Source organism: Typha latifolia, chromosome 6 (genome assembly GCF_019914945.1).
Source record: "Typha latifolia isolate L0001 chromosome 6, TyphaL0001v2, whole genome shotgun sequence".
Classification (NCBI taxonomy): domain Eukaryota; kingdom Viridiplantae; phylum Streptophyta; class Magnoliopsida; order Poales; family Typhaceae; genus Typha; species Typha latifolia.
Window position 1 is genome coordinate 9,787,158 of NC_133091.1, and position 20,210 is coordinate 9,807,367.

The following is a 20,210-nucleotide window of genomic DNA, read 5'->3' on the forward strand; positions in this document are numbered from 1 at the left end:
ATTATGTTACCTAAAGTAGTGAGAAAGATCACAGCCAGCCTACCTGCACCTAATTGGATTTAAAAATAATATGGGAAACATCCACTGAAGCTTTGTTATTCTTTCGAGATAAAAAGTGAGCGATGGCATCAAATTTATGTGGAAAAAAAAACATGTTCATACTTCTGAAGTCCATAAATAAACAGTTTGATATCTACATTAAAATAGGTGATGAAATGTTTACATTGGAGAAACCAAGATCCTTGAAAGATGACAAGATAAATTTTGTCTTATTTAACTGATTATTTAAGTTACAGTTCTTGCTGATGGCTTGCTAGATGTGTCATGGATCTTCACTACCTACCAATGTTAGCAAGATATCCTTGTAATAACCAGAGGTGTCGCCGGTAACATCACGAGTTACAGTTGTCTTGTATCTGATCTTGTATTCCTCTTTGATCTTCTTCATATCAATCTCAGCTCGGCACACAATCGCTCTAGTTAGGGAAGCTTCATCTGTTCCAAGTCCTAGTATTGAAGACCTTATTACCTGGATAGAAGACATACATTTCAACAGAATAATTATCTCTTACATGCTACTGAATGATATGGATATGCTGATATTCACCTCTGCAAAATGCTTTTCAGGTGATGCTAAGCATAAAACAGCAACCTTCAGCATTGCTGAAAATTGACTGCTACCATGATGCTCAATGTCCTGTAACAGTCAAGAGCATTAGGGAATTAGATTAGTATCAATATTGATTGCCCTTCTTTTTGTACTGCGACCAAGGAATTATCGTATAAAGTACAAACATGATGACACCCTTCATTCGAACTGGATGATGAAAAGATTGGAGGAAGAGATATTGCTACTGAATATGGAACTTCTATACACCGATGAAGGAATCAAGCTTTGGCTATTTCAATCTAGAACTTTTTCTTTCCTTTGATTTATTTTGAAATATGGGTTGACGTAACAAAGCTATGCATGAAAAATTAAACCTTTTCTGTAAAGAAAAGTCAATATACTAATATTAAGGAATAATTTTTAGTTTCTTACTGTACTTTCTACGAATAAAAGCCAACTATCATCCAAAATGATATATATACTAGTTTACTGCATGTCCCTACGGGCCAATATGTACAACTATCTAAGCTCTTAAACACTTCATTGAAGGTGCTTAAAGAAAATAATATAATCAAAATTAAATGATCCTTGCTAATGCATGCCATTGGAGCTAGCCCTTTGCCAATACCTTGCCAATTTTGTCTGACTGTTTGACACAGCATCTGCACATATTGTGCTAACAAGGTGTTGAGGTAGGGGCAAGCTGCAGCAAGTAAAATCTCTCTGAGGAGTCCTAAACTATTATTAGAACTCTTTGTTGCTTATGGAAATAACCCCTATAAGTGATACCTACTTGTTTCCAAAACGATTTGTCATCCAAAGGAAGGAAATCAGACAAGAGTTTTCATTTGCACCTTAGTTATACTTGGACTTGCTGATTCATGACTCATATATTAGATAACTTTCTCAACGAGGTACCTCATCGATGGCTTTCCCATGATCTTGCTTATAATGCTGGAATGTTGCTTTAAGTTGAGACTTGTTCCTTGTGCTAATTATACGGATAACATCCTCATGGTGCGGTTGCTTCTTTTTTATGGCACTGTATAGCTCAACTGACTCAAATTTTGCCAAAACCTGATCCACATACTCACCCGTGTACCTATAGGAGGTAACAAGGCGCCCCAAAAGCTGCAGAAATGAAGCCATTTTCCTCAACCTCTTGAAACTCCAAAATTAAGCTAGAATTTTGCACAAGAGCGAAAGCATGATATATTTACCTCCTTGAGAGGCTCTTTGAATGCAGAGGAGAATGCAATATCTTCTTCAAGAGAGGAGTAGAAAAGGGAGCAGTAAGCCTCTCTCACAGCCATCAGATGATCTGGAGTTGAAGCACATGCAACTTCAATGAGCACCCAGATGTACCGGTCTCCCTTCTTCTTCAGAGCCTTGTTAGCTAACTTTGCATCCCTTTCTGCTGGGTTGGTTGCCCATAAGATCATTGCATTCTGAGGCACAACAAATGCATTTAGGTTCTAATAACAAAATATAATCAAAGAGAGCTTTATGAAATTTCTTAATAATAAATTACATATGAAGTATCTTCTTTTGTTAATTGACTAGTAAATTTGACTCGAATTTGCAGCATTCTTATGGCTTAGAGATCACTTGCTCAAATTTGGTACATAATGATACACGAAAGTGTAGAAGTTGGTAATTGCCAAATTATCATGCTTTTATTTATGGTGTTCTTAGACTGCCTAATAACTAAAGACAGTACAAGAACTGAATCAACTTTGTCATTAAATGGTTGTAAAATTTTCAACTTTATTCTTTCCACTAATAAGTTCTGATAATTTCCTACATCTAATAGACGATTCATATCATTCTTGCAGCTTACATATGATATTTCAGTAATTAATAGAGCATTTCTTGGGTCCAGCTCTAGCTTACCAACTAAACTTGTTGTGTATGTGAGGAGTGGTGTTAAGGGAACATGGCCGGATTAGTGATAATTTAGACATTGTCAGTTCTCATATCTTTCTCAGTATAGGTGCATATATAAGAAAGCAGCATCTCTGCAAAGTACTCCAAGAGCATAACTTAAGTCATTTGCAGATAAATTTTCTTCTACAAGGACAATTTCAGTCGAATGGAGAATTAAAAACGTTTCTACAATAGCTTGTAGCACTTCACCCTGCAGCCTCTTTATAGACCAAAGAATTCGACAACTAAAATTGCCCAAGAATCTGAAAGGGCCAAAAGCCATAAAGGCAATCCAAATTAAATTCGGAGAGTGTGAGCCCTAAACAAGGCACCATCCTTTTACTTCAGAATCCTCTCAATATATGGTATCTCAGCTCAAGATCTTATCATCTGGTAGAAGTGTTCATAGAGATCCAGTTACTTCTTGAAAAGTTCAGCTGTCTCCTCAAAACATGTCAACTCCATTGTTCATAATCTACTATTTTAAGATAGTTCAAAGGAATCATGAACTGTATGATGAAAATTGTGTGTCAGAACTAGTGGTTCCCAATTTATCATATTTGTAGAGGCTTATAAAATGCAAAACAGAAGATAACGTATCACGATCAAATACAATATCTTTCAAAGAAAACAAAACAAGATCATAGATGGTACCAGAGATTGACGTTAATCTTAAATGGGCCTACTAGTTCAAAGTTCGGGTTAGTTTCACTAAAAGCAATGCATTTCGGTCTATTTTGGTCAGTTCTAGTTTCAATGTGTCGGTTTTGGACTTTCAATGAATAAAGTTCAAATATTCTAAACAATACAAGGAACAAGAGAAAATTAATAATGATAGAAATTAGGTACAAGTTAGATCCAATAGATATCTATGTTGGAATCTGAAACATACTTAAAATAATTGTTATAAGGGATATCTTGATTAAATGATAGTCTAGGGGATGTTTCGGATTGGTTAGAACTAAATAACAAAAGATTTTAGCACAACATCTTGATTTCAGAAGAAATTCTGTACATTCGGTCAGAATTGTATGAATCACAAATACTTGAATTAGTTGATTCATATATCGGTGATGCACTAGGTAGCCCAATAACATATGGTTCGAGATGCAAAGAGTGACCCAATCACGAGTAAATTAGCAATGCACAAAGTAGCCCAATCACAAGGATTCACTATTTCACACTAAACTGAAGTTCAGACCGCAGCATGAATCATATAAATAAGTTATAATAAGTTGAGTCATGTATCGATGATGCACTAAGCAGCCCAATCACAGAGTGTTACAGTTTCTAATTCCTTTGACAAACAAAATACGAAAAATTCTAGACAATACTAGAAAATAATAAAATATGAGAAAATTAATAATAATATAAAAAATAGGTACAAACTGGATTACATACAAATCTACCTTGGACTCTATTCTTAAAAAGAATTGCTATTAGGGTTGTTTTGGTTCAATGGTAATCTCATGAGCAATTTCATATTCGTTGGCATTGAAATGCCAAATGTTTTAGCATAATATCTCAGTTCTCAATGAAACTTTAAATCATGGCTATGATCATATGAAATTATGAATCATCTAATACTTAAATCATTTGATTCACGCACCGATCATGTACCAAGCAGCCTAATCACAAGCAGGTACAATTCGGAGTTCTTTTAATAAAGACCCTACATTTTAACTTATTTGTGGTTCACACCCTCTATTTTTAATATTTGCAAATTGATCCTTATGTTTTATCAAATATTTGTGGTTCACACCCTCATGTTATTATATCTATGAAAAATTTGCATATGACACCTTATCTTTTAATGAAATTACGGTTTATATCCTACATTTTCACCATTTACAAATCGACCCCAATAATTTAACGAATATATGTAGAAAACACTTGTTAAATCTTTTAACTAAATTTAACCAAACTCATAGGTTAAATTAACTATACTAGAAAGATTATGACCCTAGCTAAAATATACTTATCTAATTTATATTCAACTTAACCAAATCTAATCTAACCCAATCCAACACCAACCCAACCTATACCCAACTGGAATTAAAGTACCAAATCCATCCCAACTCAGAACACAAAAGAGCCCAAGAATTTGTTCATTTTAGTTTTTATGTGGAGAAGAAAGAGGTTCTCTTTATAATAACCAAAAAACCCAAGCTATGCCTAAATAAAAATCTAAGCTATACCTAAATGAAAATGCTAAACCCAAGCTATACCTAATATGTGGAAAAGAACTTTTTTTTTTATCAGATCTAGTTCATCTCTAATCATGTTGTGCCCTAAAAGAGAGAGAGAGAGAGAAGAAAAAGGAATAGAGAAGGATATGAAGGAACTAAGGGTATTTTAGTCATTTTAAAGAAATATATTTAATTTTGACGGAATATTTTTATCTGTCTAAACAGTGTTAGTTTAAATCTAATCTAGGGTGTTTTCTACATATATTTGATAAATCGTAGGGCTCGATTTGTAAATAGATAAAATGTAAAGTAAACTGTAATTTTGTTAAAAGGCAGGGTGTCATATATAAATTTTCCTATATCTATTAAGTAAATTTAATCAAACTCCTACGTTAAGTTAACTATATAGAGAAGATTATAAAATACCCTCACCCAAGTTATACACAACCTTACCCAACCAAACTTTACCCAAATTATACCAAACCTTACGCAACCTTATCCACGCAATTTTCTCTCTTGCTCCGTTTAGGGATCTCTTACCTAAGGAAGAATAAGCAATCTTGTGCCCTAAAAGAAAGAAGGAAGTGAGGGCATTTTAGTCTAATTTGCTCCTTTTCTCTTTCCTCTTCCTAAGGAAGAAAAAATGAATCTAATGCCCTAAAAGAAAGAAGGAGGTGAGGGCATTTTAGTTATTTTAGAAAAAATATATATTATTGACGGGATATTCTCTTTTTACGCCATCTGCCAAAACATTGTTAGTGTAAACTAAGCTAGGATATTTTTCACACACATTTGACAAAGCTTTGTGCTTGATTTGCAAATTGAAAATGGAGGGCATAAACTACAAATAGGTTAAAAGACAAGGTGTTAAATGCAAATTTCTCTTTAATAAATAAGTTTCAAAAAATTTTACACCAAATACAGAAAACATGATAATTAATGAAAATATCAAACAATGGGTACAAGATGAATTCAAAAAAAAATCTACCTTGGAATTTGAAACATACTTAAAAAGAACTATTCTTGTTACTGTAATTATTTATAGTTGATAATTCATGAAAAAAACACATTTAGCAGAGATTGGGAAGAGAGAGAGAGAGAGAGAGAGAGAGAGAGAGAGAGAGAGATAGAGATAATCTCTATATGGGTTACAATGTTGAGGAAAACGCTAATTTTATTATGTTGTCTTCAGTGTGCACCTTGAACTACAAGGGAGAGAGATTGGCAGAGATTGGGAGGAGAGAGAGAGATTGAGAAGGACGTAAGAGAGAAATAGAAGTCATATCACGGTGGAGTTGCTACTGGGAGGGAGAAATGTGAGGGGAAAGGAGAGGAAGAGGATCGATAGATATTGAGAGAGATTTATATCTAGGAAAATGTCTGATATAAGGGTGGCAAGGAAGATGTGAGCCACTTCGATATAAATGAGATCCAAAATGCTCACATGATATTCACATGCCAATCTCGGATGAAAAAGCTAACATAAGGGTCAAATTGAAATATCTGGATAGTTCAGAAGGTCCTAGCGTTAACTTTTTCTCTAGGTGATCAAGTGTAATTGAGCCAAGAAAAAACTACCACATATTAGAATATTCCGAATATATTCTATTATTTTCCTAAAGACAAATATTTTAATACCCCTCTAAAATTTACAATCCATCTCGATACCAATTTTTTTGTACCAGTTTCAACACCACATTATATATTAAAAAAAAGGCATCTTGGTCCTTGGCACTAACTCTCAAGTTACACATTCTTTTTTTCATTAAAATTTTTATCTCCTAAGCTTTAAATATAAGAGATATGATTAGGCTTTGACCATAGGAGACAACACTTAACATATGACAATTTAAATTTAACCTTTTATCTCTATAGGAGAAAGACTTCAATTTAAATTTGATTCTTTATCTCTATTTATTATCAACTTTTAGTTTAAATCAAGATTAATTGCACTTTACTCCATTATGGTTTGGCTCAATTTCACAAAGCTCTTATGTATTTTCAATTTAAGTACTTAACATTATACAGTATTGACTAAAATACAATTATTATTTTTTTCATCGTATTTGACTACACTAGTGGTAGAATTTGAAGATTCTCATTAGAGACAAAGTTGTAAATAATTAGTTAGGCTTTCTAATGCATTTAAAATAATACTGATAAGATTTTATATAACAAAAATATAATAAAAAATATACATATATTCAATATAGTTATTATATATTTATTATTTATAATTTGATCGGTATTATTTTAGATGAATTGCAAAATCTATCTAATTCTCTACAACTTTATCTCTAATAAAGATTTTTCAAATTTGACCTCTAACATAGTAAAATATGATGGAAAAAATAACAATTTGTAATTTAGTTAAGACCATAGAGGGTTAAATAGTTAAGTTGAAAATGCACTAAGGCTTTATGAAAATTTGAGCCAAACCATAAGCAGGTAAAATGTAATTTCCTCTTAAATCAATCTTAAACTAATAAGAGATATATGTAAGTAATTAAAAAATAATACGAGATATAATATAATTAAACCTCTATCACGTTAACTATAAAAAGTCATCAATAACCTTATTCAAATATATATATACATTAGTCTTAGTTAAGGTATATATGTCTTTTACCTAATAAATCACTAAGATAATAATTGTCAATAAATTAAATGAATGGTATACATATAAATATGAAATTAAAGGATTAGATAAATAAAAAAAAATGTTGACGGTTTACATGTAAAAGAACTCATTAAATAAGATATTTTTAGGAGGCTATATAATCAAATATCAACTTTTGAAGAGTATATAGGCAAATAAGATATTTATAAGGATATATATGTAAATATAAACTTTAAAGTATATATGCTAATAAAATATTTTTAGAAGGATGTAGATGCAAAAGTATACTATGTTTTAAACTCAAATTATAATTTAAAAATAAGTAATCACCTGTTGAGTTGAACCAGTTATAACACTTAAGTTTTTAGTATTCTTATTATACCTTTAAGTATATCAAGGGTGTTAGATTTCTCCTCATCCTAGATAGATAGATAGATAGATAGATAGATACGAAGAGTAAGTAAAGAAGAGCTCTTTCCTTCTTTTTCTCTCATCACATTTCTCACCTTGAAAAACAAACACCAATGGCATTTTTGCAAAAACCAGAATATTCTTAGAATACTGTATAGAGCTGTTCTTTTTTATTTCTTAGGCAAGTACGCCAATAGAATTTTAATCAAAAAAACAAAAAGTATCACCAATAGAATTATAGGAGTTGATCTGTGGGCATGTAAAAAGGACAAAAGGAGGAGGTATTTTGCAATGAGTTTTTCAACCTAGGAGGAGGTTATCTGAATGAAAGAAAACCCCAAAAAAGAGGGGAACTTTTAAGATTGAAAACATACCCTGAAATCACCCGAGAGCTCGGCATGGAGGCGATCGACGAGTGATTCGTTGTAGAGTTTAGCATAGGCACCCGCAATCTCGGAGCGCTGAGACGCGGTTCTTCTACCCAAAATCTCTATGAGGGCCTTCTCGCTCGTCCCCCACCCTGCAATCGCCCATCAAACCACATAGCAAAATGTTAGGACTTCAAGCTCAGACATTCCAACACAAACACACAGATCGAGAAGAAGAGTTTTTCTTTTCAAAATTGGGTAATGCATGGGAACTTGATGGTGATCGCTACTCACCTTGGACTGCCTTCTTTAGATTCTCGGCGTCCTCGGTTGGGGATGGAAGGGGATTTGGAACGGCAATCGTTGCCATTGCTTCTCTCCTCCTCTGAGCTCGAGCGTAAACTAATGGCCAAACTAGAGGGCCGTTTGGAAAATTAAAAGCTCTCGCTCTCTTTCAGCTGTTGGCTTAGTAGTTTAATGGAATTAATTAGTGCAGTTTAGGCCACTAAAGAGAACGTAGTGATTTTGTAACTGCAATTGCAAATAAATTTCACTTTATAATCAAACTAGCTCGGTTTTTTGTCCAAAGCTTTTGCAATTTAATCACATTTAGTTTTTTATATAATATAAAACTAAGTATGTATATATATATATATTTTTATAGTCTACCTGTATTTTAGTATAATAAAAAGAATACAAGTTATGTACTGCAAATTAAAAAAATCAAATACCAACATGCTATTCCTGGCAGAAATTTTTTTTTACCATTTTGTTGTAATTTTTAAAATAGTCAACGGAATGATTTAATAAATTACTTTTGAGACAATAATTTATATAGAAATATATCTTAGAAGATAATTTTTTTTTTGTGAAGGCATTTTTATGAATTCATAATAGTAAGTTGCTATTGAAAAGCGACTTTATAAACAGCTTTCTGTTGCTTACTTGACAAAAAAAAATAATTTTAATTTTAATAATTTGTTAAATAATTTGAAAATTATAGTAATACATATAATAATAAGTTTTTGTAGGAATAGCAGATTGGTTAAAAACTCCACATTAGCTAGCTCATTACATATATAAAAAATGAGCATACAATTGAAATCAAAAGTAGTCCTTATTTGCAAGCAACCTGATTTTTGGACCATGTTTGCTAATATAAGTATAAACTGTAATTATCTAAGACATTATTCCCATATACTCGTCTAGTATTTTGTTATTATCCATTATACCATATCTATTTGCAGATTACATACTTAATCACAAAAGAATTTATTTTTATAAGAACAGGTGAGAACTGATGGGTTTATATTTAAATCATAATCCACCACTAGAATGCAAAGCAAGTCTTTATATCATTCAAATACCAACAAAAAGAAAAAAAATCACAGCTGCTTAACTTAATCATATGCTAATATAATTCTCAACATGATACTAGGCGTGCACTGAACTCATCTCCATGATACTAGACCCTTAACCACCATGATTTGATTCACATAGTTAATTAGGATCTTCTAATGAGATGCACACTTAACCTACCTATAAATTATATGAACATAATACTAATATATTAATAAAAAAAATCTTTTTTTTTTCTTTTTTATTTTTGTTTTGGTATCCAGTTCACAAGTCACAAGGCCTTGTATTAAAACCCAATAAATTAAAACACGTGAACACCATTTGCCAGCAATGCATTGATTCAAGTAATGTATCAAAATCATATATATTTAAATGGTGACCCTACTAAAATCATCCAATATGATATGAGGATGTCAACATGTCAATTTGTATTATATGTTTAGAATTATTTAGACCTCCAACAATATATAGCTGTACTCATTAATGTTGAGCAGGATAGCTACAGATCAGTTGATCCATTATTGATGGATGTTTTCTACATATATATTTTTATTTCATTTTTTTACTACTTCTTCTGGATAACCTTCGTTGAGAGATTTTTTTTATATATATATAATAATTTTTCTTGCATGTGGGCATCCTATTAATTAATTAATTAATTAATGATGCATTATTTTATTCTCTCTTAATTTGTATATACAAGTGACCCCAAGGCCATATAATTAAAGAGAGAGTTAACCTTTCCCTTAAGTAATTGAAAGGATATCATCCTCATCCATCGCTTTAAGAGGTTAAAACTTCAACAATTCTCTCAGTATAAATTTATAGTTTCATGGAATATATTCATATGACAAAGTTAAAATAAAACAGACCTATCTTCTCATATATTTTAAGTTCTCATTCATATCAATATATGTATATATATATATATATATATATTATAAATTAACATTTCGTTTTCATCCTTAATTTTTTTTATTTAATTTATTTTCTCTGATCCTGGCAATCCAACAATAATATTTATTATGAAGACATAGCAACGTGAAACACGATGACGCAAATTTAATTCGGTTGGAACTTTCGAACAACCTATATATATGAATATATATATATATATATATATATATATATATATATATATATATATAATGCACAAAATCCATTTATGCATGTGTTGCACATTTTGATGGCATGCAGCTGATCCTCTGGAGCCTTGGCTGTAGGAATTTTCTTCAACCCGGATGCTCAACCCAACTAATTATTAGGATGCTGGCCTTGTATATATATATATTTTTTTTGAATTATTTTAGTTACAGGAAAAGGAAAAAAAAAACTAAAATGTTCATTAGATATGTGATTATTAGTACCCTTAAAATATATTAATAATTAATTAATATGTGATTATTGATTATGGATAATAGACAATAACTAGACACCTTATCCTATTTTATGAGTCTTATAACAAATTGACATTATAACTTATTTTTGGAAGGTAGAAGGGAATGTATCAAATAATTAGGTAGTTAGGTATTTTTCTTCCTTTCTTTATTTTTCCTTTTGTTAAATGTATGACCATCAATCTTAATTACTCATCTTCTCTTTTCTCTGAGGTGTAGCTGGAAAGAGGGACTGCATTAATTATTGGGTGAATAATCCAATGCTGGTGTTTATATATATATATATATAGCTGCCTATTAGATGGCAAGTTATATCAGTCATCATTCATCAAACACAAGTAAAGAATTAAGATGCTTGGTAATTAACTATAGAAAACAATAAGCATCAAATGACTAATATTTAACCTAAAAACACTAATTCAAGGGTATTCGTGTTATTTTACATTTATCTTTGCTTTAACTCATCAACTGACCACTAAGAAAATTAATGGCATGATATTCTTTAGGCATTGAATGATAATAAAGGCAAAACAAATGGTGTTTTTGATTAACTTTCCCCTAGTTTAAATCTTAAGAGAGGGTATTTTTCTATTAGATTAAACCATAGGTGGTGATGTGCAAAAGAACCCATAGTTTATTTCTTTCCAAATGACCAAGAGGCAAGAGGGCATAAATATCGTTTATTCCAGCACATCAAATGGCCCACTAAATTAGTGGGAGTTAATTAGATTCAACATCCTTCTTCACCTGTCCATATTAAAATGTTATAATTTATTTGTATGCATTAATTAAACAACGTTACTACCAGCAAGCAAAGAGGAAATCCCTCTCCTGCCCATATTGACTTCCAGAAACACCACAAATCTCCTTTACTTGATCCACAGAGTGCATTATAAAGCACCAACAACAGTGCATCAGTTTCTTCCATCTTTCAGCTCACAAACATATCAATCTTCTCTATTTACCTTCTTCAATTCACACATCTCCTTCCAATATCTAGAGAGAAAGTGATAGCAACCATGGCTGATGAGCATCATGCACTCACAAGGGCCTTCTCAGGTTAATTTTCATATTATGTATAGATAGATAGATTGGTATTTTGCAAGTTTGTGCTTATGATGAGCTACTTATACTAACATGGAATGGTGTAATGTGATGAAGGGCTTGGTGGACTTGGAGTGGATGAGCCTATGCTGGTGTCAATGGTTGCAAAATGGCGAAAACAACCCGAGAAGCGATCGGAGTTCAGGAGGAACTTCCCGGGGTTCTTCACGAAGAACGGTAGCATTGAGAAATGCGAGGATGAATTCGTTCGCCGCCTCAAGACTGAATTCTCTAGATTCAAGGCAATTCTTACCATCATGCATCCATTTGAATATAAATGAGAGATTGAGAGGCATCCAAATCCAATTAGTCCTCATTTGAGTTTCTTGTTGAAATTTCGCATGTTATGTTGCAGAACACCATGGTGCTATGGGCAATGCATCCATGGGAGAGGGATGCACGTTGGGCTCACCACGTGCTCCACAAGTCTCATCCCTTCACCATCATATTGGAAGTAGCATGCACTCGATCGTCGGAGGATCTTCTCGGGGCGAGGAAAGCTTACCAGACTCTCTTCCACCATTCTCTAGAGGAAGATGTTGCCTACCATGTCAAGGAGAACTACTCTAAAGTGAGTAGATTGATAAACTTCCCTCATCTTGATCAATCATGAGAAATTTAAAGGTCTAATTAACTTCATATGTTCTTTCAAATTGTGATGGAAGAGCAGCTGTTGGTGGGGCTCGTAAGTGCTTACCGATACGAAGGTCCTATCGTAAACGAGGAAATTGCGAAGGCGGAGGCAAAGGTGCTCGGTGAGGCGATAAAGAGTGAAGGCTCAGGGAAGCTTGTTGAGAATGATGAGGTTATCAGGATACTGAGCACAAGGAGCAAGCTGCATCTGAGAGCAACTTTCAAATACTACAAAGGAATTTATGGCAAGTCAATTGAAGAGGTATGCCACATTTGCCTATTTGAATTCTAATATAAATTCTCAAGAACAAATTTTGTTCCTAAATTACATTCTGATGCACTATGTTTTTTTTGCTGATAATTAGGATTTAGGTACTGAATTGTGCTTGCTAGAGACAGCTAAATGCTTGGACTCTCCTCCTAAATATTTCAGCCAGGTGATGTACCATTAACACTCTTGTTATTCTGCTGTTTCTATGATCCTAAATATAATAAACTTCTGTGTACCAGGTAATTGATGAGGCTTTCAATGTGCGGGCAGAGAAGGCTACAAAACTAGCTCTTACACGAGTGATTGTGTCTCGTGCCGATGCCGATATGGATGAGATCAAGGAAGTGTATGAGAAGCAATATGGAGCTAAACTTGAGGACATGATAGCGAAGAACACTCATGGATATTACAAGGATGCATTGCTTTCCTTGCTTGGGCAGTGAGGACTGAGAATTTGTGCTTCATTTTACACATTCACAATCTGGTTCAGCATCTCAGACCATCTTAATGGTCTCCTTTTATGTCATCATATGTTATGTTTGTTTTAAATTTCTCTCTATCTCTGTGAGGTACAAATAAGAACTTGTTCTTTTAAAATGGAGCAGAAAAGCAGAATTTTGCTTTGCTCATGATTTCTTTTGCTTTCTGGGCCTCTGGTCTGTGTCCTCAGATGCTTTCTGACTTATTCCAAAGAGTTTTATCAGCTAAACATCCATTAGAGGACATATCAATCTCAAAGTTAAATGATCAACTAAGTTATCATTAATCATTCATTACAATTATCAAAAAGCAATAGGTTATGCTATGCCTATACTTGATATCAAGTTATTTTTTTCGATATCTGATAAATGTTGGATCATTGAACAAATAAACAGATGGCCAGAAATTAAATGAATCCAATGTTTCTTTTCATGCTTCTCCTTTATGGCTTCATCTCTTTCTAATTTCAAAGGGATACCATAACCTACTCGTACATCGTTTGTTAATCGTGTTGTGCGAAAAGTGAAAATTCCCTAATTCTCTGGTTAACAAGAGGAATTATAAGACTCTTCAGGCAAGCAAATCTAGGGAACAGTAGAGTTAATTTTGAGGAAAACATATTACACTGACTATATAGGAACTTTTAGATGATTTTAGATGTGCAGCCTTCTAATGCAAGAGTACTTTCTAGTAAAGAAATAATGCTCCTACTAATTCATCTGGTTTAACATTCTTTGAACATCATATAAATAAATATATGCTAATAATTTTTTTGGGACTGCACAAACTATAAATTTCTAGAATTTAAGGACTCAAATTAAATCTGGATCATATGTGAGACCTTATTTCAACCAACTAGGAGTTATTGTTGTTGTAATCATCCAATCTGGTTGAGATTCGCTTTCCCATGTGGGTGGTTCATGGTTTTGATCTAATCAACTAATAACTTACACCTACTTTTAAAAAAAATGGGGTTGATCACAAAATTTCTAAAATATACTATGTTGAAAGCATATTTAACAAAAGAAAAGTAAAAGTAAAAATGAACAACTAGAGGTTGGGAAGATGATAACATAATGAAGATTAGTTAGGTGGCAAATAACAAAAAGAGAGAAAATCTAGATATGTAAATAGTTTAGAAGTACTATTATTTTTAAAATTTATATTAAAATGTAATTTAAATGTAAAAAGTAAAACCATAATAATTTTTTTTTTGTTTTGAGAAAAGTTCAAGGACAAAAGTTTTCATTTAGGGCTAGTGTTACAAGAAGGATCCAAAAGGTGGATCAGTCCATTCTTTTTGAAGAGCTAAACTGGCCAAATCATTAGCAAAGCCCACACCTCCATAGCTTTCACAACACCTTCGTAGCTTCCACCATGCCAAGCCATGTCAACCGATGCAACCACAGCCCTATGTGAGTAGGAAATATTGGGAAGAGGCTCATGCACAGCGAGAGGCGACGGGGAGGCAATAGGCATGTAATTGCTTGAGAGTAGGGGTGGCAATCACGTCAGGTTAGACGAATTCGAGTCACGTCGTAAGGATGCAAACACGAACACGATCCATTCATTTATTAAATGTGTTAGAATTTCTAAATACAAACATATCCCGTTTAAAAGGGTTACATGGCTCATAGACGAATCATCGATACGTCGAGTGGCACAAAAAATTATAATTTTTATAAATTATTTGAATTATAAATATGTTTATTTGGGTTGTGAATAAGTTTATTCGGATTATAAATATTTTTTTTTTGTGTTATAAATAGGTTAATCAGGTAATAAACATATTAATTGGGGTCAAAACTAAATTATCATGTCATAAACGGATTGACGAGTAATAAATGGGTTAGCAGGTCGGGTCATAAACTAGTTAATCAGGTTGAGGTAATAAACCTGAATACAACCCATTTAATAATCATGTTAGACGGATTAACCCATTTATGATCCAAACTCGATTAAATTGAATTCAAACTCGTTTAAAAATCAGGTTATAATATCGGATTATCGAGTCAGCTCAATTTTCATTTACCACCCATACTTAGAGAGTATGGCTTAAGCCATGTCTACCTAGACCACTGCAGATGGAGTTGCCTATTGGAACAATATTGCATTGTGGCACTTCTAGATAGTCCAGAGAAGGAAAAATGCAAATTCTAGCTGATCCTTGGAAAGGGTGGCTCTCAGCAATAAAAGTCATGAGGCCAAATCTTGCTTGCCATTGATGGTTCAAAAGGAGAGCGTGTTGACAAACAAGGCAACCCTTGAGAAGTTGCAGTAGAGAAGGAGGTGATACATTATTTCGAGCTCATGACTGCAAAGTGAGCAACATCTCTCAATCGTTGATATCCTAGACATTAGTTTGGTCTGAATAGGAATAGCTCTCACTATACATCTCCACACAAAAAGCTTAACTATGGCACCAAGTTGCTTCCAACTGGACTTCCAGATCAATCAATTGTTTTAGAGGAGGACGCACACCACTAGTCATCTGCTAGAACTTTAAGAGAACACTTCAAAGTGATTTCTCTAGAAGTAGAGGGATCCGATTTGGTAATGAAAGGAAACGAGACTAATGAAAATGTTACAAATCAAATCTGAACTGATCCGGATGTAAACAAATTATAAAAGTTTAGGTGGAGGTCGTGAGTTAGGGTTCTTTCTAATGACTCTAGTTTCACTTAAATCGGAGGTCAGAATGAAAAGTTAAAAATAAAAAGGTGAAGATAGGTCAAAGAGGGCATAATGATAAATATCTGATGTTGCGGCGGTCATCGAAACACGGTGGATGCCCAAGAGTGATGGTGGATGGCTGTATTGTAGGGCGGCTATTGGAAGTAGGAGGTAGCTAAGGTTTGGAGAGTTGGAATGTTTTTATGGCTATGATCTACTCTTAGAAAGATAAAGTGATCTAACAGCTACGATAAAAAATAAGGACGAAAATAATAGCTTGGCTAAACTCAGATTAATTCCATTCCATAATTATTATCAACACATATCCACTCCTATTTATAGGAATAAAAGTTCTTAGCTGATCGTATCCACATGCGGATTATCTGATTTATTTGAAATTCAAATAATAAGATAAAACTAACTAACTTGACTACATCAGCTTTCTTTATCTTTCTTGGATTAATTCTTCATTTCGTCATAGATAGATTCGAGAAGTTGTGAATACTAAAGTTGTAGATATTGAGGTTGGCGATCTTATCCAGCTAGTTTGATATTATTCTGACATCTGTAGAATATTATGCGAATATTTTCCTAAAACTGCACATAGTTGGATTTGGCTAATTAAATAAAATTCCAACATACTAAGACTTTAACTAAACTAAATAAGTAAATAAAATAATTAGACTAAATCAATGTCCCCTTGATGTGATCCGATCTGACCCGATTCGCATTAGAAAATATTGTAGATAGCAATTGAGACTTCAAGAGGGAATATTGAGTGGATGAGCTACTCATATGAATCGTTAGAGGAGTTGAGGTGGAGGTCACACACTTTGCTAATGCAATCGGGGAGGGGCTAAATCCTCGGATTGAATATAGTATCCTATGAGTCAAGCGAGATCGAGATACTTCTATTAGTACCTACCACAAAATGACCGTCATTGGTCTTCCTCCCATCCACAAACTCACTCCAGTTGAGAGGAAGGCAAGGCGAGATAATGGACTATGTTACAATTGCAATGAAGTCTACCAAAAAGGACACCGGTGCATTCGACAACAGTTGTTCATGATTAATTTGGATGTCGAAGAGACTGAAGAGGGAGACATGAGGGAGACATGGCAGCTAGTAATGAACATACAATTGAATCAATAGATTCAATGGACTCTATCATGGAGATATATTTATATGCTTCTCCTAAAACTATTAGGCTTGAGGGTCTTTTGAACAAGAGGACATTCTGTATATTGGTGGACATTGGCAGCACACACAGCTTTATCGATCTAGTGACGGCAAAGCAATTGCACCCCTGAATACTCAGTTCCACTATATGTTACGGTGGCAAATGGTCAAAAATTATTGAGCTAATCTAAGAGTTCTAACTTGTCTTAGTCTATTTAGGGGCAAGAGTTCTCTATAGATGCCTGAGTGCTATCTCTAGGTGGTTGTGATATGATTTTGGGAGTAGACTAAATGAAATATATATATATAATTCTATATTGTTTGATTTTGTTAAACTTACACTTGCCTTTCAGAAGGATAGCCATGAGATCACACTTAAGAGTAATCACCCTAATTATACTTGCAATCTCATATATGGATCTTCTTCCTAGAAATTGGTCCAAAAAGGCCATTGTGCCTATGTTGGTCAATTTTTCACAATTAAAGCAGCGCAACCACAGCAGCTTGTTACTCTCTTAAGTGAATTCAAGACTTTGATAGCTCAATCCATATGTATTTTTTGAAATTCAGCATCTCCCAACCCCTAGAGCTCATGATCACTATATTTACTTAAAGATGAGGCTACTGCACCAAATCTGAGGCCATATCGAGTCTCTTTTGCTCAAAAAGCTATTGTGGAGAGCATTATTTAGGAAATGCTAAGCTCTGATATTATCCAACCCAGTCATAGCCCTTTCTCTTTACCGTTTCTACTAGTGAAAAAGAAAGACAGTAGATGGAGGTTATGTGTGGATTACTAGAAGTTAAATGATATCACCATTAGAATAAATATCCCATTTTGATAATTGAAGAGCTAATGGATGAGTAACATTGGGGCTAAGGTATTTACCAAGTTGGATTTGCAGTCAGGTTACCACCAAATCAGGATTTACCCTGCTGACATTGAAAAAACTGCATTTAGAACTCATTTTGGCCATTATGAATTCAAGGTTATGCCATTCGAATTATGTAATGCATCAGCCACATTTCAATCACTCATGAATATCTTATTTCAGCCTTCCCTTTGAAAGTTATCTTGGTCTATTTTGATGATATTCTCATTAATAGTCCTACACTTTAGGTTCATATTAGTCATTTAGACCAAGTCTTGAAGACTCTCGGGGACAATTCACTCTTTGCCAAAATTTTCAAATGTGTTATTGCAGTAGATCGAGTGGGAATATCTTGATCATATTATCTCTTCATCTAGGTGGAAGCTAATCCCTCAAAGGTTCATTGCATGGTTAATTGGCCTTCTCCAAAAAATCTGAAACAATTACGTGGATTTTTAGGTCTTAGTGGTTATTACCACATATTTGTCATTAATTATGGCTTATTGGCATGCCCACTTACTGAATAGCTGAAAAAGGATGCCTTGTCCACTGAAGCAGAGCTTGCCTTCTAATGACTTAAAGCCACAATGATATCCCTCTTACTCTTGCCTTCTGAACATAAGACATGTAGCTGCAATAGAAGTGGGTGCAGTCTTATTGCAATACAATTGCTTATTTTAGTAAAGCTCTTAGTTCTAAGTTTGCTTCGTATTCTACCTATGAAAAAGAGCTTTTTGCAATAGTAATGGCTTTCTCTAAGTGGAAGTTCTATTTGGAGGGTACTCATTTCATCATCTACACGGATTATCAAATCACCAAGTACTTTTAGGAGCAGCGTTTATGCACTTTCTTGCAACAAAAATGGCTCTCAAAATTACTAGGCTTTGATTATGAACTAAAACACAAACTTAGTCAGGCCAATCGACTCGTTGATGCTCTCTTTTGGCTTTCGGAATCAAGGGTTTCCTTAGCATCAATCACTAGTGTTACCCCAACATGGTTAATCGATGTTCTAGATTCTTACTCAAAAGATGAGCTTGCGACCACATTGCTACCACCTTTAGATATTAGCAACTCTTATAGTGATCTCACTCTGTCATAGGGGCTAATCAAATGACACACTCGGATCTATATTGGTGGTGTCACTAACATCCGCTCATGTGTCCTCTTAGCATTGCATATCTCTCCTCTTGACGACCATTTTATGATACACGCAACTTATCAAAGAGTAAAGCAATATTTTTATTGGCCTAAGCTCAAGCAACACATCCTCCAATATATACAACAATGTGACACTTGCCAACGCCATAAGCATGATCACACACATTCAGCAGATCTTCTTGGTCTTCTTCCCATTTCTACTCTACTATTGACCGACAACTCTATGAATTTCATTGAAGGTCTTTTGAAATTTGCTGGTAAAGACGTCATCTTAGTTGTGGTGAATAGGCTTAGCAAGTATGCTCATTTCATTGGATTAGCCCACCCATTCGCAGCACCTCAAGTAGCCAATTAATGTCTTCGTATATCACATATTCAAATTGCATGGCCTTCCTTCCACAATTATCAGCGATCATGGGTCTATTTTTCTCAGTGCATTTTGGAAAGAGTTTATAACGCCCCCGCCCGGCACGGGCACGTGCATGCCCACGCGCCCACATGGCACATATGGCTCATGTGACAGGACGGGCGAGGTCCGTCACGCACAGATACACTCCTATGCACATATAATTATGACATCACAAAATAATACCTACTAACATATCTATGCTCACATAATCTAACACCAAATAATTTATACTATCAACTAAATAAATCTGTTAACATATGAATATTCAAGTCTACAATAATATATACTAGACCACTACATAATCTGGTAGGACTCACACATACCACAACAAACTATCAAGATACAACTAAACAACTCACACACGAGTACACTACAATATGACATGTATTATATAAATCATCATCTGATATAATAAAGTACAAATATAACAAACAACGATACAACTCAATTTCTAGATAAATTATCATTTATACCGTCTCGCACCTATAACTCACCTCATCAATATAAAATATATTCTCAGGATATCTCAAGTCGCTATCACGTACCA

At 33.8% G+C, this 20,210-nt stretch overlaps 2 protein-coding genes across 2 annotated transcripts; one reads left to right on the plus strand and one right to left on the minus strand.

Annotated features, from left to right (window-relative positions):
- Positions 1-174: 174 nt before the first annotated feature.
- On the minus strand, positions 175-8,598 carry LOC140790203 (annexin D3-like). Its single transcript, XM_073140172.1, has 6 exons — positions 8,419-8,598; positions 8,131-8,276; positions 1,831-2,058; positions 1,529-1,741; positions 608-697; positions 175-529 (listed from the first exon to the last, which is right to left on the minus strand). Exons 1-6 carry the CDS (start codon positions 8,492-8,494, stop codon positions 323-325), a joined length of 960 nt encoding a protein of 319 aa, XP_072996273.1. The 5' UTR covers positions 8,495-8,598; the 3' UTR covers positions 175-322.
- Positions 8,599-11,708: 3,110 nt separating this feature from the next.
- LOC140790160 (annexin D4-like) lies at positions 11,709-13,520 on the plus strand. Its single transcript, XM_073140110.1, has 6 exons — positions 11,709-11,939; positions 12,042-12,226; positions 12,340-12,555; positions 12,655-12,879; positions 12,983-13,054; positions 13,128-13,520. Exons 1-6 carry the CDS (start codon positions 11,900-11,902, stop codon positions 13,329-13,331), a joined length of 942 nt encoding a protein of 313 aa, XP_072996211.1. The 5' UTR covers positions 11,709-11,899; the 3' UTR covers positions 13,332-13,520.
- The last annotated feature ends 6,690 nt before the right edge of the window (positions 13,521-20,210 follow it).